At 39.5% G+C, this 27,323-nt stretch overlaps 1 protein-coding gene across 1 annotated transcript in view; it reads left to right on the top strand.

Moving 5' to 3' along the window:
* LOC139119471 (uncharacterized) overlaps window positions 1-27,323 on the top strand; it is a 42,521-nt gene that overhangs the window by 9,875 nt on the left and 5,323 nt on the right. The window contains exons 2-3 of the mRNA XM_070683302.1: window positions 2,782-3,136; window positions 3,462-3,603. Of these exons, the coding sequence (XP_070539403.1) occupies window positions 2,782-3,136; window positions 3,462-3,603 (497 nt within the window). The remainder of the gene's footprint in view (window positions 1-2,781; window positions 3,137-3,461; window positions 3,604-27,323) is intronic.

Here is a 27,323-nt window from a genome sequence, read left to right as displayed (position 1 = left end):
TTTTATCAATACAAAAGGACTATTGTTCACATAGATTGCAGAATAGTGTAAGTTAGTGCATCATTCAGCTACATGATCTGGAATCTGAAAAAGATCACAGCCCTCATCTTCCTCACTGTCATGCGCACACATTTATCAATGTTTTCCACCAGGGGGGGGGGACTATGGGACAAACAGGAGGAGAATTTGACATTTTTTCTAGCCATGTCAAATCCCCTACTTTCGGACTATAAAGTGATGTCAAACACCCAGGGGCCGGCGAATACAGGCTCATGCACTGACTACGTGTGGGTGATGAAAAAGAGACAGTTTGTCTCTCATAACAGTGTATGGGAGATGATGTTCTCTACATGGCTGTGTAAAATTGTACACTACACCAGGGCATGTGATATTGTGATTTGAAAATGGTTGGCGAGCTGAAAATCACTTCTGAAATTGGCCAACGTGAGTGGTAGAGGAGTGAGTGAATACCCTAGTACCCTGAAAACGGTCATGAGTAAGGGGAGTGTGTGAATAATTTTTATGCAAACATTGATCACGTATTTTTTAATTGTAATGTAAAACAGAAGGAAGAAAATACTTGGTATGTATTTAGATATGACGGATGGCTTACTTTCAATTTTTTTAAAAAAAACAAATGTGCTTAAATGTGGCCTCTGTTGCATTCATGAAGAAACAGGTGAAGTTATACTTTTAATTAAAAGGACAAGTATCGTAACTTTTTTCTCGATTATAGAAATTGCAGACAACATGAATGGCACACGTTGCCACTCGCGGAAATGAATGCATATTTTCTGATTGAAAAGTTTTGACAGCGATTGCTGCGTCTCATCGTCTTTTAAAAAGATTCTGAAAAGTTTGACAGACACTCTATACTCTAAAAACTATGGCGACACGATCAGTTAATGATACCGTAAAATCTTAAAAGACGCAATTTTTTGCGATATCTAGGCATACAGCCCAGGATGACGGTGAGTTTTGCATGCCTGTCGTAAAACGGTATACATCGAAACAATTTGAAGCCCTACTCTCGGCCTCTTAGAGTATACACGACAAAACTGTGTAGATAAGGCCGCTCTGTTTTATAAAATGTACACTTATTATCACGTTGATATATCGTGCTAACAGTCGGTCTTGTGAACTTTCGTTGAAGACCAACGAGCAAGCAAGACGTTCTAGCGGTCCAGAAACACACGTAGCGAAACGTGAACTTGACTGTCAACTGCCTGCACTATTGGGCTGTCGTGTAACATCTTATCCTTGTATTGGGCGTAGTTCAAAACCATGGAGGTAAAAAATACCTCCATGTTCAAACCCAAATATGTTTAGGCAACAGCACTGTACTCTTAGTATGTTTTTGTCTTAAACTCTTCTATGAACAGTTTATGTTTTGAACGCGTCAATTGAAAATCAAAGCAAAGAAAACGGAGTCAGTTTGATAAAATGAAGGGCTGTATTATGTACATTTGTGTACATGTAAATTCCGAACACTTAAAGTGTGAAATTAGTGAAGTGATACTGGGTGTTGTTATCATATGACACAGATATGCTACAATTACCAGGGTTACACTCACCAGACAAGTATTACTATAATATTGTATCGCATTGTTGCACTAAAATAAATCCATTCCATTGCTAGAATATGCATGCACGGACGTAATTCATACTGATCTGAATGTAATCAGCTTCACCGTGCTATGGGCCTCGATCGGAGAGATTAGACTCCGTAAATGTAAAACGTCTAAAGACAAAAAATTACTATGTTGCGACATTGTCACCCCTTCCCCGTCTGGCGTACCATAGATCGAATTCCCCACTACCAGGACACGAAGTGCGATCAATATCCCCTGTTGCCCCGCACTCCCACAGTGGAAAACATTGATAGGTGCATGACATTCAAGTTTGAATCATATGATTCAAAGTTAGTCATTATCTGCATCTGTTACAGGTCTTGACGGAGAAATTTTCATCATCTGTTCCAAATTCCAGTCGGTCATTAGGACCGACATGTTGCTAAAAACTTTCGACCCGACGAGAAATCTGTCGGTCTCGGACCGTCGGACCGACGTTAATTTCGCACACTGACGGACAGACAGACAGACATCGCTATGACAATAGCCTACGTGTTTACACACGTGAGCTAAAAATGATGAGCTACTGTTTGTAACCATCTGAATAAGTTGTTTGCACACATGGAAAAAATTTCAACTTGGACATCCTTATGACCATTGCACATTATAAAGCGGCTCAAAAGAAAGCTTTTCACATTCAACTAATTTTGTTCTATTTCTAGTGGTTGTTGGAATTGCAAAAGTGAGATTTCCATTCGGTCACATTAAACCGTTCTTAACGATAATCATTGCATTATCATGAATGCTGACAAATGCTACGCAGAGACAGCTACATACTCATACATCACGGCGCAATCGTGTTGTCAGAGCGCATCGTAGTTAGTCTGGTTCCGTAACCCAGACTAAGCGCATCGTTCACCCTAGGGCCCCTCGAACTTGTCGTCACATTCACCCACAGATACACTATATTATTATATAACAGTAGTGCGACGAAGATTTGGTAAAAAATTTGAAGAAATAGAGCCACCGTCTCCGTCTCCAATCCACTCAATCAAATTTTTGTAAGAGAGTGCATTCCTTTGACACAAAACATTCAGGTTAATATCGATGAATGAGTTGTATAACTATTGAGCGGCAGTACAGAACAACGCCAACCTTCAACTGTCATCAAATCATGATATTCTCATTCTTTGAAATTCTCTTGTCTCAGAAAATCTGTGGTCGATGGAACCCGTATATCGTCACCGTATATCGATGAAAAACCCGGGATTACTCATCATGGAATGGGTCCAGTCAGCGCAGATGATGTCGCAATATCACACATTTCTACCGTTAAGGATACAACAGTTGAGGGTAACGCGACATCGAAATCTTCAGACCTTGGTGAGATTATCAAGGACTTTGCGTCATCTACGACTGCGCATGGAGTCTCTCTCATCGTTCGTTCAAAAGATTGGAAGGGGAAATTGACCTGGTCTTTGATCGTTTGCGCTGCTCTCATTGCATTCACAACGCAAACTTTGTTGCTTGTACTGCAGTATGTCGAGTTCAATGTTAACACCAAGGTAAGACAACTATGTGCGCGTGCAATCCCTGTTTTACTTTCATCCCGTATTGAGACATCGTCGTAAACGACAGGCCTCTTTACGGCACTAGCTGCACGTGTTACGATGTGTTGATTTTTTGCGTCGCTTCTGGCAGTGGAAATAAAGCTCAGGCTGGCAGTATGGGAGTAGCGTCAAGACTTCCTCACTGGAATACTTTTATCAAAGACCACCTTGGTATAATTAGCACATTAATTGTTGCTTCACTTGTGCCCATGCAGTGATGTATCACAATCAACATCAACATCGTATATGCAGCACGTTTTCTTTTATGAATTTTTTCCAGGTTGAACTGGTGAGTGACAGTATACGGCCCTTCCCTGCAGTCACTCTGTGTAATACAAACAAACTAAGACGATCAGCTGTACTTGAATCTGAATACAGAGAACTGCTCATAGTTGACAGCCAATTAGTGGTTCCACACTATGGTAAGTACATCAGAATTGTATGAAAGAAAATATTACGTGTCATAGCTTTTGTTTGTAAACTTTTAATATCAAGATTTTAGTTTTTCAGTTCAGTGATATCTGCAAAGTTTCTTATTTTTCACCTTTACTTCAACCCATATATGCGGTATTTTCTTCATATTAAAGTCAAAATTGATAAAGGTTGCGACATTGAGATATTTGCAAAAAATATCAGAGCAGCAAAAATTCATGTTTTTCGTGAAATTTTAACATAATTTCTTATAAAAATTCACAAATACCCCCACGTTACAAAACAGCATTTCTGTCTTATTACAAGTTACAAGACCCTATTTCATTTAAGACGAATATTGGAAAACAAATCGCATGCTAAATCTTAATTACGATTCAAGCTTCACATGCCACATAGGCGAGCGGCAGACTCGCCTATTTTGCACACTTAATGTACCTACCTTACATACAGCCAAAACATACATCATTTTAAAGCTTATTATCGCTCCTTCAAGAAAATTGACGACGTGGGGCTGCCAAGTAGGGCCATATCACACTAATTGCATAAGTCACACGTGTAAGAAATTTGCATAAATGCGATATAAAATTAGAAAATTCGTTATTTACTACTCTGAACATACTTGTAAACTATCAAGTGATAAGTCAAATGTAGAATACAAAATGGATATCCAAAGAGATATTTAATTTGATTTTACCGAAATATTTTCATATTTATGTTGAAAAAAATATTTTTCCATTTTGAATAAAAGTATTTTTTTAAAAATTACCATATACGGCCACAACATACGTCATTTTAAAGCTTTTTATCTCTACTTTACAAATATTTATGATGTTGAGCTGTCAAGTACGGCCGTAGCCCCTAATGTACATAATTTACACGGGTACCCAATTTGCATAAATGCGATATAAAATAAGATATTTATTGTTAATTACTCTAAACATACTTTTAAACAACCTCTACGTCATTTGAAAGTTTTTTATCTCTACTTTACGAAACTTTATGATGTTGAGCTGTCAAGTACGGCCGCAGTCACTAATTTACATAATTCACAGGGGTAACCAGTTCGCATAAATGCGATATAAAATTGAAATGTATTAACTACTCTAAACATGCTTTAAAGTATCGAATGATATATCAAATGAAACGTATTTTTTATTTTTTTATTTTATTAAACGGACAAAAGAAAAAAAACAGGGACAAAACAGCTACACGAAGCAGACAAAAAACTAACTAGCAGCAAAGAGAGACAAAGAGAAAGACAAATGACACAGCGGAAAAAATGAAAATGAAACTTCACAGGTCTACACATAATGATTCCATTTTGACAAATATTTCTCAAAAGTTCCATTCTTTACAGCAATATTTCTTTCTACATCCCTCACTGTTCTGACCGTGTTTATAAAAGCAAAAATTGATAACCTCTCAGAATATTTAAAACAGTTGTTGACATATTTCTTCGCCAAAATAAGTAAATGCTCCAAAAGAATGTCCTTAGCATTTAGATCATAACCAAAGAAGACAGACATTGTATCAAGGGTAATATCGATGTTAAAAAAATCAAAAACATACAGAATAAATTCTCTCCAAAAGGCAGTTACAACGGGAAAAGTTTAAAATTGATCAAGAAGGGAGTCGGGTGTTTGACAGCAAAAATTTCACATTTCACTCTCAATCTTACCTATTTTCTTTAAAATTGTGTTTGTAAAAGTATTTCTATGAATAAGGTTGAATTGGAAGCTTCTACCTTTACTTTCTATAGTACATTTGTATGGAAGACTAAAAATTTTCTTCCAAATGTTTTTTGTCGAAAACACCTAATAAAACCGACCAAGAACTCATGAGTAGTAAGAAAGGGTGGACAACTGGGATGAAGTAAGAATTTTACACCCCATTTTATTCATTTATCTACATGAAGCGAAGGAAAAATTAACCATCCATGTAACTAAAGTATGACCCTGACCTATATACGAACTCACTCACGCGCAGCAGTGCATTGTCCTGAACTAAGCGGGAAATTCCCTGCTGAGCATGTTTATACACGTTCCGAAGGTGTACGGGAAATTCCGTGTGAGTCATCACCATCAAACTAGCCTATATAAAGGAGCCCCGTTGTCAGTCCGGCCGGTCGCGGAGTCTAGCTGAAGTTAACTAACTTTCATATCCATTCAATCCATAATATCGTAGATATCGCTCCAGCGGCGGACTAAATCCTTCTTGTTTTTGTATTTCTAGCGCCTGATGAAATATGTTCTGAATAAGTTCTGACTCCGGAGCCTCCTCGTTCCGAAGGGTTGCGCCTTTTTCTTGTATTTGTGTAAGCAGCTGTTTATATTGAACATAATAATGTTTATATTTCTCTCGCCTCTTTGATACTCCCGTTTTCCCTTGTATTACATCAATAACGACGCCAGGTATAGGAGTTAAGGCTAACAGTACCGGAACTGTTGGAATTGCTGCTATTACAGCAGAGCTTACAAGAATTCCCTTAGTAATATTGAGAACCATATCAATTCGACCCATTAATTTGTAACTTCGCCGATATGCAGCACTTGTTCTTTCTATGTAATCAGCCAACTGTTCAACGCTTTCAACAACTGAGATGTGCATTTTTACTGTATATGTAAGGGGGGATAAAAAATAATTGTAGTAATATAGAAATACAATATGGCAGAAGGAGGAGAAGATATACCACTCCAGGATTTCGATGATGCAAATTTGAATGACGATGATGCTGATATTACTGAAACATCCTTTATAGAAGATGATAATACCCCTGCAGAAGCCAATCCTTCCCAGGCTGGCTCACGAGATAGTCCGTATGTAGATCGTGCGACTAAACAGAGAGTAGAACTTACAAAGCAAAAGGCTGAAGTACTCTTAAACAAATATAATATTAATAATCCGGATGCACGACACGAATTGATTTTATATGCTAAGATTATTAATGGTGAACTGTATTATAAAGACATCAGAGTTACAACAGATAAAGGAAGTAGATTTTTAGAGAGATCCACATTAAGGGGGAGGAAAGGAGGCCTGAATTTATAAATAAAATATACACATGGAGTGGAGTCGAATATCACTCAAGCGCAGAGCCCGAAAATGTGAGTCATACATCGCATTCTAAAGATGTGATAGCTGATAAAATACCGGCTGAGAAGATGACGCCAGAAGACATGGGTGTATACAAAGATAAACTGACAGAGTTACGGCAAGATGCTTCTGGTAATGCAGATAAAATAAAAGCTTTTGAAAATAAAATCGACCAATGGAACAATCTAAACCCTGAATATAGAGCTTTTGTTGATGAATTAAAGATGGCAAATATGCGTCTTGATGAGCTTAAAAACGAAAGAGATAAAATCATGTCAGAGCAGACAGAACTTACACCTGAACTCAGAACAAGACTAGCTAAAATTAATAACCGAATTGAAGTACAACATGATATGATCAGTGGGGCACGTGAAAGACTGGCTACGACTAGGTCTCTTCGTGATGTAATTTCTGATCCAGAATTATCACTGAGACTGAAGCTGACAGAGTTATTTAAACGAAATGGTATAACAATCGCTGCAATACTGACTGCCCTTGGAATGACAATATCAACAATTGCCCTGGCTGTGACTAGAGGAGGAGCGGGAGCAGGGGGAGGAGGAGCAGGAACTGGCGGGTCTGGTTCAGGTCCGCCCAAAGTATATACAAAAGCGAAAGAAATTGTAAAGCAATTTGGCGAATGGTTAAAAACCTTGGCCGCAAAAAGTGCTGCTGCAATACCGGTCTAATCGGTTCCTCGTCAGTTTTCTATTAAAAACAGCAGGATCGGTTGTCGGATTTGTTGGAGAACAGCTATGGATATTTTTAACTGGTTTAACATTAGTCATTATAAATAAAATTATGTATTAATATATGACACCCCTACGGCATCGACATGTTTGGTGAAAAGAATATTGCAAAGTTTCTTCCAAAAATAAAGACCTGTTTGGTTTCTCTGTCGAATTGGAATGGTGCAAACTCCGGCGGGTAAATCGACATATCCTTCGAGCAAATCCAGGTGTCCGACTCAAAGATGATAATCTGTATCATAACATATTAGCTTTCGTGAAGGAATGTCAGAAGACTAACTTCTTTAAGCGACTAGAATTCATAGCTGTATTCCAGGATACTGAGGATGACCAAGAGGCTCATCATCTCCAAGATATTGGGTTCTTCGATTGATTCGCGACACAGGCAATCGATTTATCTTTCAGTCAGACGGAAATATTTACGTAAAGATGTGATTTTTTCTTCTAAGTCATTATATACACGAAGTGAAACGTAAGATGTGATTAATTTTCTTTTTTTCTTCTACTATATACATTACACGAAAAATGGGGTACGATAGAACATTATCACCGACTTTCACCAACCGAATACCGAATGGAACGAAGTCAGAAAGAACTCATCATGTGATTGCTCATAATCCAAGTGAGGCAGATCCAGGCCAGACACTTATCATACGATGTCCGAAGTTAGAAAGCGGAATACTCTTAGTTCCAGATACTTTCGACCTGGTTTTTGATCTCGAAGTAATGGGAGGTGGAACTACCCGTGTAGTACAAAATGTTGCAAAAATTTGGTGGAGAGTATGAAACTCACATTTGAGGGCCAGGCACTTTCCGATTTGAGTAAATATAACCTCATTGAATGCTATCGTGATCTCTTCAAACATAAAAAGGAGAGATCGAACATGACACTGTACGGAATTCAGAACGAAAATCTAAGAAAATTGAGAAGTGGCGCGGCCGATGCAGATGCCGACGTCGTGGGCGATAATTTACTTTTCGACACATATAAAACAAAATATGCTATTCGTCTCACTCATCCCCTCATACAGGCCATGGAGTTGCATATCCAAAAGCGTTAGGGAGTCATATTGAATGGGAAATTACGTTGGCACCCGCCCCCCAATTACTTGTCAGTAATAAACTGATTACAACCAATTATAAATTAAAAAACATTCAAATGGAATACGAGACAATTTCTGACCTCGATCTCGCGAGGTCAACTGCTGGTTATTACAACGGTGGAAAAAGTTACCTTTACGAGCATATACATTATTTTAGAACAATCCCATTCAAAGAATCGGACACGGTTATCAATGAAATATAAATGTACCACGACGTAGCATTAGAGGTATCGCTATACTCTTCACTAAAAATCAGAATCAGTCAGAACTGAACAGTGAACTTTTCTTTAACCCATCCATTGAATCTGTGTCTGTAATGATTGAAGGCATTGCAAATAAAGTGTACGCTCAGAAGATGATACCAAGACAATTTTGGCGAGAGGTGCGACGGTATTTTGCTGAAGATAAAGATTGGTGTGAAATTGATATAGATGAGGCCGATTATTTGAAGAATAAATTCTGTCTGTTTATCGATCTGCGTAGTTTTAAAGATATTGAGTTTCATGGAAATGGTTTAAAAGTAATGAACACAAAGGACGGAATTCAACTTGAGATCCTGAAGAAAGATACCGCGTGGGGTGGCGATGACGCTCACAATGATAATATATTTGCCCACATTTATGTTATCAGTGATGCCCTGGTCTCTATTGAAAATAGTAGATTAAAGTCTTTACAATTTTAAACCGTAACCATGACCCGTCGTCCGTCCTATCGGCCATGTTTCTGCCAGCCATTCGCCCGTGTCTGGATTGTATAACTGCACACGTTTGATATCATTTGGCGCCATCATGATTTTACTACGCTTTTCACTACGGATTTCTCCAGCCTTTTTCCGTACAAACTGTACAAACTGTGCCGGCTCGGGCTTCTTCCCAGTTTCAAATAGATCTTTATAATCTTCAAAGTTTAAATGTTTTCTAACACAAACATCTTTCACCCTTTATTTTTTTTCGTCTCGAAAGTTGGAGTTCGAAAAGCATACACTTTCGAGCGTATGCCGACAAAATCAAGAATAGGTTCACCATTCAACTCATCTTTAAATTTACCTATCACTTTTTTATTAATCTTCGGAAAGTTGGGTCCACTCATCCCACTAGTATCATATATAGACTTCTCACCATTCTTTTCCACATCTTCCCGAACTATATCATTGAAAGTGCTGACGCGTGAGCCGTCCGGATCCGTGGAGGCGTTCGGGATCGGTACACTGTAAACAAAACTGTCAGTATCCATGTAGGCTAATCGTATTCCAGGGAACTGTTTTCGAAAGTAATTGTAATGCGTCTCATACATAAGCAGCTTAGAAAGTTCCAGTACTGCGGCGCCGATGAAAACTGGTTTTACATATCTATGCTCATCCGTTTTCAGTTCCAGTAGGGCACTGTCGCAGGAATCACCATCCTCTTCGAAGTTATGAAAGTTATATGTTTCATCTTTGGATTATACTTCTGAATCTTTTTACGTCCACTATCCGTGCCGTTCCAGTCCGAAACAAATTTAAAGTCTCTGTACTTTCGAACATCTTCTATTGTCTTACCGAACATTGCATTATTCATCAGCTTATAGAAATTCTTTTCGAAATCTGTCCTCCCCTTTGCCCTCATTTTAGTGTTAAAGTCGATATATTTCGCGAGACATGGAGCTTCATCGAAAGCAAGCACCCGATAAATCTTTTTCAATCTCATTCCCATCCGAAGATAGAATTCCAGCAACTTGTAGTGTAAGACGTATCTCTCTCTATCCATCACACTTGTAATCAGTCGACCGCCCTGCCTCGGAAATTCATAGTGATGCGGCGCTAATGGCAAATCGCTGTGTTCTTCATGTAATTCGGCTGGGTATTCTAAGTCTACTTCTAGAAAACTTGGTGGAAAGGTGGCGCCAGGTCCCCACGCTCCGCCAGCTCCGCCAGCTCGGGCCCCCGCTCCGCCGGCTCCGCCTTCCCATTCCTCCCACTCTTCCATCGTCATCCAATGAAGTCCGCCCGTAGGCATTGCCTGACTCATTGCCCAGCCGTAGAGATTGTTAGCATCGAGATATTTTATTTCGGTTAACGGCTTCTCTGGATCGTAATTCCCGCCAGCTCCGCCGGCGACGGCCGGATGATTTGTCTGTAAATAATGAATATTACACTGGCTGATACCGCCTCGAATCCCCCTCTGTACGAAAGTCATCTGCTCAGCATCTTGCAATCTTGAATGAGCCCAAATTTATTACCCGTGTAAAGTAACATAGCATCCCATGTCAAGCCAGGCGCTGACATATAGTGGGCTGGATCTAACTTGTACGCTTCTAAACATGTGTCACGGAAATTTTCGAATATATTTGCAAGAAGTAGAACGTCAGTCTCACAATAGAATTCCATATAATCACGAATCGTCTTACATCCAACTTCGTCCCACACCTTCAATGCATGTTCGTAATCAGACTCAGAAATCCCCTCTTCCGTCAATTCGCTATAAAATTCCCCCCTATCCGGGAGCTGGTTCTCTTCCAGTCTGTCAACCGAGTCTAAATATTCGTACGGGAAGAAACCTTTCGCCCTTTGAATGTCCGGGTACGTAAGTGGTACTGTCGTCCATCCGTGGTCCGGCACAGTGTTGCCAACTTCGCCAATGACCCCATCATCAACTGAGCACTGTCCATAAACTTTATAGAAAAGAAACGTCTCTTTATCTCCCTCTTCCCTCCGGCAACAACAATTGAGGCGTGAAAAATAAATGTTTTCGAGAGACCCATAATTCCTCCATTGCTCGTCTTAGCTATGATTTTAGGCTCTGGTCCCCCTCCGGCGTCGATTTCATGTAATTCTTTCAAAATAAAAGAACCATCGTATCCCTTGAGGTTGTGAAAGTAGATAGGAATGGTTCTCGACGGCCGGCATCCTTCGCAATAGAAGGTCGCCTCCTCCTTCACTACTCGGTATCCTGCCGGCTCTCCACATGCAATACAGACTGGATCACATCCGTCGCGCCGGTAATTAGAAGGATCCCTCATCGGTATTATTTTCCAATAATACGATTTAGAATAATACTCGGCCCGTTCTTTCATATCCTTTAGAAAGTCTGTAACACAGGAGAGACCTGTGAATGTTCTTTTACCATATACAGTGGGTCGGCCTCGTTCCGAAGGTCCCCACCCCCGTTCCACCATAACATACGAAAGACAAATTGGAATGTGCCGGCCGGTCCCCTTCTCAATAATTGCCTCAGTATCTGCATAGACGACGTAGGGAGAAGGAACCTTCTTCCGATGTCCTTCAAATTGACACACTTCCTTAGGAAAATCTGGCTGGGCAGTGTCTGTTCCACAGTATACCTGATGTTTTTCTAATTCTTCTGTTGACTTAAAACCTCTTTTACAAACCATACAAATACACTTCCGTCTGCGCTCATTCTTTCGATTAGTACGAGAATTACGAAGGCGATTTTCCGCAGTAATTGGTACGAAGTGAGAACGGCCGCCGTCTTCGCCAACTATCAGTAAGATATTTGCTATTTGATCCGACCCGCCTTCGGCTCCGCCTTCGGAACGGGCTCCGCCTTCCCCTATCGGAACGGTTCCGTCAGGGGCTCCGCCAGGGGCACTATATAACACAGTTATGTCGGACGGGGGAGCGGGATCATTTTCGTAGATCTGAAATACTTGAAGTTTGACCCCTGGATTTTGCTGCTCGAAGCGCCTGAATACAGTCAGATCGGCGGGCGTGGGCGTGGGAATACCTTCCCAACAGTAGTCAGCCATAAATGGGGCGTACGTATTCCATTTTCTCCTTACCTGACCACATTTCTTTTCACGAACTCGGGGTCGGCCAACTTTAAACTTGCTACGATGGCGTATTGAAAACAGTTCTCGCTGCCCGAAGGTAGCACCAGATCGCTAACACAATGCTTATTTTTTAACCATCCGGGAAGTTGGACTGCGCCAGCCCAGCCCCGAGTAAAACTTCTACTAGAATTACTTCAAAATTAAGTATCTCCTCGAGAACGAGACCAGAACCCTCAACATTTTCAATTGTATCAAGCATACGATCGTAGCGATCTATTAATTGTTGCCCCACATCCGATCCCGATCCTCTTACATCTTTTGTGTATGTATCATTTAATTAACATACAATGAACGCGGTTGTGTATTACCAGTTTTCGGATCCGATAATTTGACTTCCATTTCGGTATAAACAGAGTACATCTTTCGTTCCGTTCTTTGACCATACCTTCAATATCCACCAGCTCCCCGATATCCTTGACTCGCTTGACTTCAGGAAATTCTTTTCGTAAAACTGCTCCCTTGAATGCTGTATGTAATCGACGGCCATAATAATCTTTATGATATATACTATCCTAAAAATTTTTAAAATGAAAAATAATTATTCTATGATAGGTCATCAAAATCCACTATATATTTTTGTCAGCATTTATTTGTTTATATATCTCACCTAATCTTTCTAAGTCGACTAGTTCTTCCACATCTTGAATTTCTGGTTTATTAGGCGCAGCACAAATATTAATCTCTCAACAGTGAAAGAAAGGCCACGCTTACTTAAGCGCGGTTTAAATGCTAAGAATTCTATCTTACTACCTTTTCGGATATTACGAGGTACAATAGCAGGATTTTCTCGGACTGGTAGTAACGGACTCACTGTTTTAAAACCGCAGTCAATTTCTTGAACCATATCAATACATGTAGCGAAATCGTGATTTCTCCCTCTCCCTCTCCCTCTTTTAAACTGAAATTTAAAATACCTCATGCCCGGCTGTGCCTCGCTCCCTCGCTTCTGATACACTTTAGATGGATTGTAAAATCCACAGGAATTATTCTTGGAGTGAGCGGCCAGGCTTAGAGCATAACTTTTAGCAGTAGATGCATCGAAACTTTCACCTAGGGTACGGAATATTATTAAATCAGTAAACTTTTGAAGACTCAGTTGCCAACTGACACACACCCCATCACATGTAGCTGGATCTCTAGAACCGTACTTAGGTCCGATGTTGAAAACTACTTCTAGCTCACTGTCTACGTATATGAAAGGATCTACATATTCACCAAATACTAATTTGCCTCCATCATCAATTTTGATGTTTTCTCCGGTTTCAAGTATTTTTATTGCATCTGAAATAGAAAGGATTGTCATTGTCTTATAGTATATATCTTAATAAAAAAAAATTTAAAAAAATTTCTATGATATAGTATCCCAAAATGTCATACATATTCATAAATGGACCAACTGGAAGTGGTAAGAGTTACGATGCAATAAATTTGGATCCGTATCACGTACCAGAATTTGACACTAGTTTTTCCAGCAACATTGCCGACTTTTATAATGGGCGTGTCACCCACGTTTCGATTGCCGATTTTCAGAACCAGTTTATAGAACATACGCTTAGTTTACAATGTCAGGCTGGGAGGAGGAGGAGGGAGGAGGAAACCTCCCCCCTCCCTTCAGAACAATACATTATTTGTGACTCTTCCATAATTCAACATCTGACTTTTTCTCGAATCCGGGGCGTTTCCGTGGCAACGGAAGAAAAAAAGATTGTTTCTAGAGCATTTGACCATTTACCCAGTTTCATTATCATATTCAAAGATATGCCTTGGGATTATTGCAGGCGGAATGTGTTGACTCGAGCCAGGTCGTACGAAATAGCCGCCTTAGAAGAACTAGAAGAGATTCACAACAAGTTCAAACAGACTTTCTTAGAAATTTGCCACGACTACAGGCTTCCATGTTTGGTAATTCATCAATCTCTTACCCCCCTCGTTCTCAAGAATATACTTAATCCAACAATTGATACCGAGACAGTCGGACCAGTAGAATATCCACAAGCTTTTGACTTTGGAATTGCATGGAGCGGCGGCCCTTCGGCACGCGATAGCGGTGGCCAGGGATTTTTAATAGACGGTTTCGGCAAGGAGGAACTTGAAAAAGCGTACTTCCCACCTAGTCAAGAACAACTAGAACAACCTCGAGTCTCACTCAAGAACCTACACAAACTTCTTAACGCTTGTGAATCTGTGTGTGCTTATAATGCTTCGTTTGACCTACGAGCACTTGACATTATGAAAAGGGGGGACTTTGAAGTTACTTGTCTATGGCTCATGTCAGTTGTGTACATTATACTTCAACCAGAACTTATCGATAAAGCTGAACAAGGGGACTCGAAAGAACGGACTGTGGTAACATGAGAAGTCGTTTTGAAGATCTTGCAAACTTAATATGTGCCTCCGGAGGAACTGAGGGGCCCCCACCTCATCCACATACGGCCGAAAAAGATGCAGTAAGTGAACATTACTTACGACAGTACATGATAAATACTTGGCCAGGTGGGGGTGGAAGTGGGGTGGTAAACTGACACTTTCGGCTTTCAAGAAATTAAGACTTTTTCCATGGTACTTATTGAATAACTTTCGTAAATACTTACGTTAGTACTTACGTAGTACTTGACAAGTACCATGGACAGGAACTTACGAAGTACTTACGTAGTACCAGCACAGGAACTTACGAAGTACTTACGTAGTACTAATAACATTTTCCTCCGGCTCCCAACTATTGAAACTTTCTGGATAACCTTTCCATTTTATCAGATAATATTTCTTTCCTCTAATTTTTTTCGTCTTCAAAATTCGTTCTACTCTGTACAGCTCGTCGGCTCCCCGGGCGCTCTGAAGTTCATCAGAATAGAAAGTGCCGAGTATTTCCTCTCCATTCAGATCTTTTATTTTGTAAACTGGTGGCGTTCCCAAGCCAGCTGCGTACACAACTTTTGAAACCACGAAAATCTCCTCTGTCCAATTTGGTAAATATCCTTTCTTGAAAGTGGTCTTGTATTTTGTAATTCGAACCCGTTCTCCCGGCTTGAATTCAGGGTTGGCTCCCCCGGCTGCCAACTCAGGACCGAATAGTGTATAAAATGCCTGCCAATCGTTCTCCTCTGTTACGTCCCTGGGTTTCATTTTGATACTTCCGTGAACGGTGTTATTGTAATTCTCGAGAAGGTGGGGTAGAATGGGGAGCCAGGAACGTGTCTGTCTGTATGTAAAGTATTTCCACATCATCGTCTTAAGAGTCCGATTAAAACGTTCAACGACGCTAGCTTTTTTGTCACTGTAGGTGTGAAACCAATGAATGCCTGACTCCTCCAACCACCCCTGCATTTTCTGATTAGTAAATTCCCGCCCCTCATCTGTCTGAAGTTTGTCGGGTCTTCTCCCAGATTTCTTAATCACATCTTGTAGTGCCTTCAGAGTGTCATCGGCCGTTTTTGACTGTATCGGCCTAGCCCAGGCATATTTACTGAGCACATCTATTACTGTTAGCATGTATCGAATGTTATGATTCTCTTTTGCGAATGCTGCAGGGAATTCCACAAGGTCTGCTTGCCACTGTGAGTCTATCGATGTTACAAAAACGCGTCGGCCGCCCGTAGCATGAGAACGAGGTACCGGTTTATGTAGATTATAAGTTAGCTGAGTTTTTAACCAGTCCTGCACCTCTTTCTTAGTAACGTGTAGTCCGCTGGCCCGTGCTGCGTCATACAATTTTTGTACACCTCCAAAACCAGTTTTCGGGTTGTAATATAATTCTCTAAGAGTGCCTTCAGCGGAGCCTTCGGCTTCAGCTTCCATAATTGCTATATTATACGAATAATTTTATGTCGTACGGTTGCCGTAAACGAAATACTAGTTTACTGAATGGCCTACTTTTCAATTGCTTGATTAGGCCCACGGCTTCCCGTTCTGACACCTCCATTCCATATTCTTTTATAATAGTTTTGTTGTCTATCTTGTTCGGTGTGTAAAATAGTACTAACATCTGTATGTTTTCCCTGAATGGTTTACTAATACTAGTATATTGTTGAGTCAGAACCCAGACAGATAATCCGTCATGTCTTGCGCTGAAACCAAGTTGGACTAAAACGTTACTGCGCTTCTTCATATCTTTGGACGAGGCGCAGTCATCGAGGATTATTAAAGTGTTCGTTCCAGCCCATTCTTTATGTACGTAGGTTAATGTATCATCCACTGCATCGAGTCCGACTGGAAATATAAACACATTATCATCGGTGAAAATGAATCTTCTATTATACGCTTTATTATTCATGAATGTTGGGCAAATGAATATCACATATTCGAATTTCCTTAAGTACGGACCGGTGAGGAGGTCCAACATAAATTCTGTTTTGCCAGAATATGTCGGTCCAGTTATAATCATGTTGAATGGTGGGGTTGCGAACATTGCCATCGGATCTGGATCTATATACTGTACATTAATGAATCTCTTCTAGTTCTTTTAAGTACTGGCTCGAGTTAGAGTATTCCAGTACCTACAATAGTAATGAATATTGCTAAAGATAACAAACCAATTTTACCATATTCGTGAATAGGGTCTGCGCCGGTCACGGCTGCTGCCTTAGGAATCCGAGTCGTGTCATTGTGAGGTGTGACTCTCCGGGTTCGTCCTGCCACTTCACAGGATCCGCCTCCCCTTCCATCTCATGTATAGCACTTTCTCGAACTCCGTGTTTATATCACCGTTCACCCCGAAGGACATAGATTCTGTTGCGTATTGCAATTCATTATTATAACCGAGATTGCCGGGCCCGAAAGGATGACCATCTCAGACGGTAAGAGAAGTAAATTGGCGAGACTGCCATATCAAGTTTGACACCAGTATTCATTATTGTGTCTTGGTATCGCCGATAACTGATTACTTTGTCGGTATTACGAATTTCATCTTCGAGGAGAACGCCAAATTCTTTTCGGACTTGCAGTGCACTGCCAGTATCGCCCACTATGGTACTACGAATATTTGCTTGTGCGCCAAGTATGCAATATACGTAGGCTTCAAGGCTTTCATTGAGGCGAGCGAGACCGGCCTTTGTTAGTCCGGAGTCTCCTGTCAGAGGGATGAAACTATTGTATTGTCCCTCCGATCCATCATTTCGGAAGAAATAGTAGTGCGGTCGTTCTTTGTCGGACAGTACGTGTTTTTTCTTTCCAAAAATGGTATGTGTATAGAAAACACCTCCGTCGGCGGAGAGGAAAAAGTCCCGACCGTTGTATATCGCTTTTGGCTGTCGAACAGGGCCCACGATTAGTGTAATATTCATATCCATAACCAAGACCTTTATTTTGACCTTTTCGATAACGAAAGTCGGACTTCGTTGGGCTTATATTTCCAAATTCTGTACATAGAAGTTCATATTGGACGAGATTGTACGGATTGTCGCCCGCTTTGAAGGTGGGGGTATCGTCTGGAAGTGCAACGCCCATTTCGTGAAGGATCCGACGTATTGTAAAGTATACATGGAAACGGCAGAATGATCGTATTTGCGGAGGAAATTTCTTATCGAAGAGATGGGCGAATGATATACCACAACCAGTAGTGCTGCACCATACGGCGAAATTTAATTGCTGGTCCCAGTATTTCATCTTTGGCTGCCCAGCCAGACATTACTTTCTTTCGCTGATCGATGAGTGATTACGTTATCTTTGAACACATCCCGTGGATGAAAAGTAAATTTTCTGTCAGCGTTACATATATTTCTAAGTCCATGAGAATAGGTTTTATTCCTCCGTCCGGTTTGGAAGAATATCAGCATGCTGTACTGCCGGTACGCTCGTCTTATTCAATTGAAAAGCAACTGGGAATAAGTCTGTACTCATTATTCGTGTTTCTATATACAGATAGATTTAAATGGAGGAGAATTTTCTCGGAATCCCTGTCGGAATCCCTATCGGTACGGTTCTGTTAGGGTACTAACATTCCAGACTATGTTAATACTTATTTCGGATTCAGGTTTAAACGAATTTTTTATTTTTTACTAAGAATAGATAACATACTGCAAACAATGGAGAATTTAATAAAGTCATCGGCAGCGGCAATATGGCAGCGCATTCCGAAGGGGCTTCGGCACCTTCGACGCCTTCGGACAATAATCAATCCATAATAGAGACAAAACGTGAAAAAATACTCTGTGTCATTGCAAGTGGTCAAAGTAAGTTATTTTTTGGTAAGGAGATTTCAGTTGCTGACGTAGAAAAATGGAAAGATGAAACGGTGGTTAAAGCCTTCAAAATGTACGAAGCGAAATACAGTTCTCTTATAAGTGATACCATCACTCAAAGTTTCATAGATCTAGGAGCCCGCGCAATAAGTCAGGTAGTTCCAATCGATGACCGAGATAACTATGCCACTGATCTTAAAAAGGATTTTATTCTAAACAGTGAAATAAAACGATTATCAGGACGGATAGCCTACACGTGGGGGCCCGTGATTGCTCTAATTTCCACCGGTTTAATTACGGGTAAACATTTAAATTTTAAAAAAATCGGGCTTAATATAATACCCGAAATAAATGGATTCAACTTCGCAAGCACCGACTCAGCAAACGGTTCCAACACTGACTCAGCAAACGGAAACGATTCCGACACAGCGCAACATAGAGAAAGTGACGTTACCGCCGAAGCATCCAGGGAGAGTTGCTGCGGGCAAGCGACTAGCGGAATGGAACAGGCAAAACAGGGAGAAGAAACTAAAAGCAATGAAGGGGGAGGGGGGGAGCGATGCGGTAGCGACAAACTGTATAAGCCTACCGCCTACAATGAAAGAACAGTGTGATAGCTCAAGCGATAATAAATGGTATAATAAATGTTATCTTGTTTTAGGAATTGTGGGAGTTTCATTGACTGCATTAGGGCTATATTGGGGGCGTGCTCGGCATACCCCCTGTCCCGTTAATCGATCGAGTCCAGATCGGAAAGATCCTCCCCAGAAAGCGAAAAAAACAGAGCACGTAGCAGCTCCATCCGGAACAGTTCCGACAGGGGTTCCGAGAGGAGGGGAGGGGAGGGAGGACCCAGCTCCTCTACATTGTATGAGATGGATTAACTCCCCATATTTTTTATTTTTATTTTTATTTTATATACTAGTCAGCAATCATGGATATTAAAACAGTTGTAAACACAATGTACGATGGTATTGTAATCGCAGGACTTGCGATGGGATATCTTATGATCTCCAGCAAATTTCTGAAAATAGAGGTTGGCGATCCAAGTCGTCCAAATTTGACTCGATTGGCAAAATTAGGCGGTGCGACTGCTGCCGCGGTAGCAACCAAAGATCTCCTTGAACAGAAAAATATTATTCCTGCAGAACCTTATACTTCGTAATGGGCACCTTCGGAATAATATTCATCGAACATTTATACTTAGTAATATATACAGCGCACAACAATGATCATTTGGATTGAAAGTCAAACAGGTGAACCAGTCACTGTTAATTTTTACCCTTGCATTGACACGACACAGTTTACGAAGATAAGACTGCTAGAGTGCGGACTATATAATTCATGGCATAACATAACATCGACGAATAATGTAATAAAATATCAAGAAGGTGACCAACCGAAGAAGACTAAATCAATACGTCCAGGTAACTACAATATCGATACGTTAAACAAAGCAATCGGGTTGAAGCAAAAAATTAATTTTGAAAAACATCTGCCGACAAACCATGTTCTTCTAACTTTGGCTAAAGATGTTAAAGTTTATTTCAATGCTACAGGTAGCTTTGCCAACGTAGTTGGTTTTTCAGATAAACCTGAGGACAACCCAGTTATAAAAAGTACTATGAGTCCGAAGAAAGTGGATTTCTTAACAGTCACTAAATATATAGTTCATTCAGATGTAGTCGATGTTACTGGAAATTATGTTTCATTTGGTTCGGGTGCCTCCGGAGGATACATACAGGGGAAAGTATCGAACTGTTTACAAATACTTCCCATCCGGGATACGAGAGAAATAAGTGAAAAGGTTACTTACGATTTTAAAAACGGAGCAATTTCTATGCCATTGAGAAAAGGGGGAGATTACATGAATTCAATGCGTATCTGGATAACAGATCAGGATGGGAACATGATCGATTTCAATAACTGGCCAATTAGCTTTTGTATTGAATTGCTGTAGTAGTCCCGAAGCGGGCCCCTACCGGTGTAACCCTAACGGAAGATAAACCATCCCACGACCAATCCTCCAGCAATATATATCATTTCATATTTCTTTTGCTCAGGACTGGGTTGATAATAATCTGAGAATTGAACTGGCCCTTCGGAACGACCTGATGCATAGTTGGCTTGCGCCGCTGCTTCTTCAAGGATTTCTGCATCTGTATCTCTTAACTCAGCTGCAGCATGTGCGTCCTTTGCTTGATTTTCTCTTTCCCAATCAGCCTGTAGTAATCTTTTTTCTGACCAGACGTTGCGATCATGTTCAAATTTTTCTAATGCTTTATCATGTCGGACTTTCTCTGCAATAAGAGCGTCACCATTCCCAGAAAGCTTTTGTCCGATAATATTTCCTCCTGTGAATGCCGTTGCATTTAATACAGCACCGAGAACTGTCATTCCTATAGCTGAAGCCATGACTGTGTATTGTATATTACAAGGTATTATTTTAATTTTCACTGTATATAGGTCCCTACGGAGTATGTCTGATCCAAGTGGCTTCGGTCTAGGTACAATTCGTATGCAAAATCTTGAGCTTGAAGATCTGAGTGATGTTAAAGTTAACAATAATACTAAGATGGCTGCTAATCATAATAAGGATTACGTCCTTCGTTATAAAGACCGCGAAAATATTTCGTTTTAGCCAATGCCGCGGCGCCACCCCACGAACATGCTGTAGAATTTTCCGAACTTAAAGACATTGATGAAACTGTAATTGACGCCACAAAGGCTTCGAATGATTCTACTCCTTTTGCTCTGACATGGGATTCGGCTAGTCAGAAATTCATGCCTTATAATGTGCCGCGTAACATCTTAGATATATTGGATAGTGAAATTGCAGGAGGTGTTGCTGAACCACCAGGAACTCCGAATGTGATTTATTTTGATAGCAATGTAAACAAATATAAATTGTTAGATTTTCGTAGTTGGCTTACTCCTACGAATCCATACATTGCACTTCTTGGTATACCAATTCACCTTAAAATTAGTCCTCTTAATACAATAATGAAGGCAGATAATACACTAAGAAGGTGGATAAACGAGGGGGAGAATTATTGCTCGTATACAGCTAGCGGAGTTCCAGTTAGATTATTTTGGGACACAACTTTAAAGAAACTGGTCTTAAAAGTGTCGGTGATGAGGCAGCTGTTCTCACTTTACAGACTGTAAATCAACAGATGACTGATAATATGAAAATACTTCAACATGGTACAGTTCTCATTAGATGTGTAAAGTTAGCTACTGGAGATGAATTTGACGATTTGGTTGGATATTATGCTATGAAAACAGATAACAGAACAACTTGTGATATTATCATAAGTATTGATAAAGATCGGGGAGGGGAAATGAGTATTGAATGTTTTGTTGGTGGGAATAGAATAGAGAACGACTTAGAACTACATTTGTACGTAAAGATAAAAGAGTGAACACTTTAGATATCAGTACCATTCATCTGAAACGACTCATTTTGTTTGAAGTAATGGTCTTCCGTCATATTTTAAGTTCGGAGGAAATTACTAAAATTTTATCTATCGGGTGAACAAGTTCGCACCGATAGGAACTTCATGTTCAACATCAGCTAGACTCCGCGACCGGCCGGCCGGACTGACAACGGGGCTCCTTTATATAGGCTAGTTTGATGGTGATGACTCACACGGAATTTCCCGTACACCTTCGGAACGTGTATAAACATGCTCAGCAGGGAATTTCCCGCTTAGTTCAGGACAATGCACTGCTGCGCGTGCGTGAGTTCGTATATAGGTCAGGGTTATACTTTAGTTACATGGATGGTTAATTTTTCCTTCACTTCATGTAGATAAATGAATAAAATGGGTGTAAAATTCTTACTTCATCCCAGTTGTCCACCTTTCTTTACTACTCTCATGGCCTTTTCGGCATGTCACGAGTTCTTATCACTTTGGATAAGACTCAAATACACAATTCAAGATGACTTCTTATTAAAAAATCTGTTTGTAGATATCAGAATGGTGATTATTCATTGGCAAAAGCATAGTCATATTGTGTTTTTCTCTCATACAAAGAAATTGCTTTCAAAATACTATAATAAGAAATTAAATTAAAGCTGCAAGCAGCGTTGGCGGGGCCCAAGCGGTTACATGGTTGAAATATCCTGCACTAATGATATTATATGCAACATTTGAGCTTCAAATAGTAGGATTTTGAACATCATCTAATAGTTACTTTACGTTTCACTTGAAATTTAATATTTTACGGAAAATCCAATATGGCGGCCAAACCACGTGACCGATCAAAACGCATTTCGCAAACTTAAAATCACATCACACTTAAGATGGTATATGAAAATTTCTGTCAAATCAGTGTTTGTTTGGGAGAAGAAGATTTTTAAAGATTAAATCACGATTTTCGAAAAATCCAATATGGCAGCCAAACCACGTGACCGATCCAAACGCCTTTTGCAAACTTGAAAGAGATCACACTTAAGATGTTACATGTCAAATTTCAGTTGAATCGGTGTGTTGGTTGTGGAGAAGAAAATTTTTAAATATTAATTCATGATTTTCGTAAAATCCAATATGGCGGCCAAACCACATGACTGATCAAAACGCCTTTCGCAAATTTGAAAGCGATCGCACTTAAGATGTTACATGTCAAATTTCAGTTGAATCGGTGTGTGGTTCTGGAGAAGAAGATTTTTAAGATTAAATCACGATTTTCGCAAAATCCAATATGGCGGCCAGACCACATGACCGATCAAACGCCTTTCGCAAACTTGAAAGAGATCACACTTAAGATGTTACATGTCAAATTTCAGTCGAATCGGTGTGTTGGTTCTGGAGAAGAAGATTTTTTAAAGATTATATTACGATTTTCGCAAAAATCCAATATGGCGGCCAGACCACGTGACCGATCAAAACGCCTTTCGCAAACTTGAAAGAGATCACACTTAAGATGTAACATGTGAAATTTCAGTCGTATCGGTGTGTTAGTTCTGGAGAGAGATTTTTAAAGATTAAATCACGATTTTCGCAAAAATCCAATATAGCGGCCAGACCACGTGACAATCAAAACGCCTTTCGCAAACTTGAAAGAGATCACACTTAAGATGTTACATGTCAAATTTCAGTCGAATCAGTGTGTTGGTTCTGGAGAAGAAGATTTTTGAAGATTAAATCACGATTTTCTCAAAATCCAATATGGCGGCCAAACCACGTGACTGATCAAAACGCCTTTCGCAAACTTGAAAGAGATAACACTTAAGATGTTACATGTGAAATTTCAGTCGAATCGGTGTTTTGGTTCTGGAGAAGAAGATTTTTAAAGATTAAATGGGTATTTTTCAAAAATCCAATATGGCGGCCAAGGTCACGTGACCGCATGCGATTTTATTGGCAAATTCTGAAGACCTTAGGCCATGCTTGCTATACAAAAAATTTCAAATCGACTAGACCCCTGGGTCTTCTGGAGAAGCCATTTTTAGGTTTTTGGAAAATCCAATATGGCCGCCAGGTCACGTGACCAATCGAAAATTGTATACCCAGGTGCACGAGATCTTATAGGTACCTATTAGCCCTGCAAGTTTCAGAAGTTTGCGGTAAGCGGTGTTTGAGTTCTAGGTCGCCAAAAAAAGAGCGGAAGAACGAAAAGAAGAAGAATATTGAACTCCTATAAAACCAATAGGGGCCCAGCCGGTAGGCTTGGGCCCCTAATAAATACGTATGTCATATCTATTAGTAAAAGTCTGATAACCCATTTTAACACCATTGAGGAAAAAGTCAGAAATGAAATTTACATAACTGTCATGGAATTGTCTCAAAAATACAGTTTTTCCAGTAACCAGAATATTTGAAATATTCCACATACTAGCCTCTGATTGGGAGCAAATGTTCTTCTGAAATTTAGCCTGCACCAGGAACACATCATATCATAAAAAAGTGATATATTTCAATACATGATGGGATATACCGGGTATGCAAGTTACATTGGAACACAAATAAACTTCCAACAGACGACAAGAGATAACTATAAATGGATTTAATAGGGTTGTCTGTTTTTGTTTCAACCAACCTTTTTACCCAACCGACCTTCATCGACTTGCAAGTCACTCTATAATTAGGAGCACGAAGGCCCCCTAAATCTCGATCATTCATGAGCGTACAAAGGAAAGCAGATGAGCTTACATTTGCAGATTAAACCAACTTTACTTTACCATCCAATAACCGCAAGTTAGTTCCAATGGTGTTATAAATAGCTTTGTGTTGAATAGCCCTTTTGCATTATTGATGTCATTTTAGATTGAATTTCTTTAGAAACTTGTTTTGATGGATAATCACTTGTTACCACATCAGTATTACATCGATCGTTTCAGTTCAGTTATGTGAAACATGTAGACGGAAGGCACCAAATTTCATCTCATCGCATTTATTGGTATGTAATAAAGGGAAAACAACTCAACACTTCATTCATATCGTCGTTGTTTGCTTTTTGTGTATGATATTGTGTATTTGTCAGTGTACATTATGTTTGGCTGTTTTATAGAAAGTGTCTAACCCTAACCCTAACCCTAGTTAACAGTAAAATACTAACACCACTTCCAAGTTGGTACCTCCCGCTAAAAATAATAGTACACAAAATGACGCCCACCAAGAAATAAGTTCTTGGGACTCCCAAATACAAGTGGATCCTGCAGTCTAACCTTTCACATATCAATTCATTGACTATATTCTCAAACAAATCGTGAAGAAATAACAAAAATACATGAAAGATACTGTAACAACAGACTTTACAAGGACAATTGAGACAATAAAAGTTTCGGCCAATGCCACATTAGTAAAACTAGACATTGTGTCAATCTATACTAATATACCGTAAAATGAAGCCATTGAAATGTGTACGGCAGAGCATTAAATCCGAAAAAATAATCATATGATTACATACTCAAACAGCCAACAATAACAAAATAAATGAAAGCTATGCTGAAAATAATCTTGAAAAACAACACGTTACAATTCAAAAGCAAATGAGCTTACATTTGCAGATTAAACCAACTTTACTTTACCATCCAATAACCGCAAGTTAGTTCCAATGGTGTTATAAATAGCTTTGTGTTGAATAGCCCTTTTGCATTATTGATGTCATTTTAGATTGAATTTCTTTAGAAACTTGTTTTGATGGATAATCACTTGTTACCACATCAGTATTACATCGATCGTTTCAGTTCAGTTATGTGAAACATGTAGACGGAAGGCACCATATTTCATCTCACCGTATTTATTGGTATGTAATAAAGGGAAAACAACTCAACACATCGTTCATATCGTCGTTGTTTGCGTTTTGTGTATGATATTGTGTAATTGTCAGTGTACATTATGTTTTGCTGTTTTATAGAAAGTGTTGATTTGCCACGTCGAGTATTCTAGTTAACAGTAAAATACTAACACCACTTCCAAGTTGGTACCTCCTGCTAAAAATACTAGTGCACAAAATGACGCCCACCAGGAAAGAAGTTCTTGGGACGCCCAAATATAATTGGATCCTGCAGTCTAACCTTTCACATATCATAATTCATTGACTATATTCTCAAACAAATCGTGAAGAAATAACAAAAATACATGAAAGATACGACAGACTTTACACGGACAATTGAGACAATGAAAGTTTCGGCCAATGCCACATTAGTAAAACTAGACATTGTTCCAATCTACACTAATATACCGTAAAATGAAGCCATTGAAACAGTCGGCAGAGCATTAAATCAGAAAAGATCATCAAATGATTACATAAATAAAAAAGCCAACAATAACAAAATAAATGATAGCTATGCTGAAAATAATCTTGAAAAACAACACGTTACAATTCAACAATGAATTTAACCGTCAGAGATTTTGGTGCAGTATGGGATCTCCAGCTTCCCATGAAACTCCCAACATAATATTTCACGAGACAAAATGAAAATAATTCAGCATACGTCATTTGAAAGCCTATTACCTCTACTTCAAGAAAATTGACGATATGCAGCTGCCAGATAGGGCCGAAATTATGTAATTTCCATAATGCAGAAGGGTATCTCATTTGCATGAATCCGATAAAAAATTATGAAAATGTATTGTTAAGTACTCTTAACTTATTTGAACTGTCGAGTGATATTTTAAATGTAGAATAGAACTATGAACTGCAAACTTGTATTCAAAATATTCTTATTGAATATTTTCATTTAAATCTTTAATATCCCTAAACACATACAATCAGTGCACACGTTTCACTAACCGTAAATGAATTTTAGGCGACTGATGATGACAAGTGTGTTCTCGAAAGGTAGAATCAAAGGATCGCAATGCAACATTAGTCTTTCCACCTCATTGCGGGTTCAGGGCAGGACACATAGATTAGGGGTACGTCTCGCAATGGCAAATCAACACTATACATAAAACAGCGAAACATAACATACACTTACGATATACACAATATCATGCACAAAATTCAAACAATCGAGATATGAACAATGCGTGGAGTTGCTTTCTCTTATTACATGTCACCAATTGTGTCTGCTGTCAAATTAATCTTCCCTCCACAGACCTTTGTTCCTGCCAAGGCAGCGATAGCTATGACAACCATTTTACTCAAGACAATGCTAGTAAAGAACAGGATGATGAGTTTTTAGAATTACTAGATTTAATCGAAATAAATGATGCTGTATTGCCATGAATTATTTGCATCATGAATTATGCAATTACTTTGACTGCAGCTTAGTCTGACACATTGTTTCGGCTACCAAGTTACTTTT

This window comes from Ptychodera flava, chromosome 19, assembly GCF_041260155.1.
Source record: "Ptychodera flava strain L36383 chromosome 19, AS_Pfla_20210202, whole genome shotgun sequence".
Taxonomy (NCBI): domain Eukaryota; kingdom Metazoa; phylum Hemichordata; class Enteropneusta; family Ptychoderidae; genus Ptychodera; species Ptychodera flava.
Note: the sequence above shows the minus strand (reverse complement) of the source record. Positions and strands in the feature narration are given on the sequence as shown.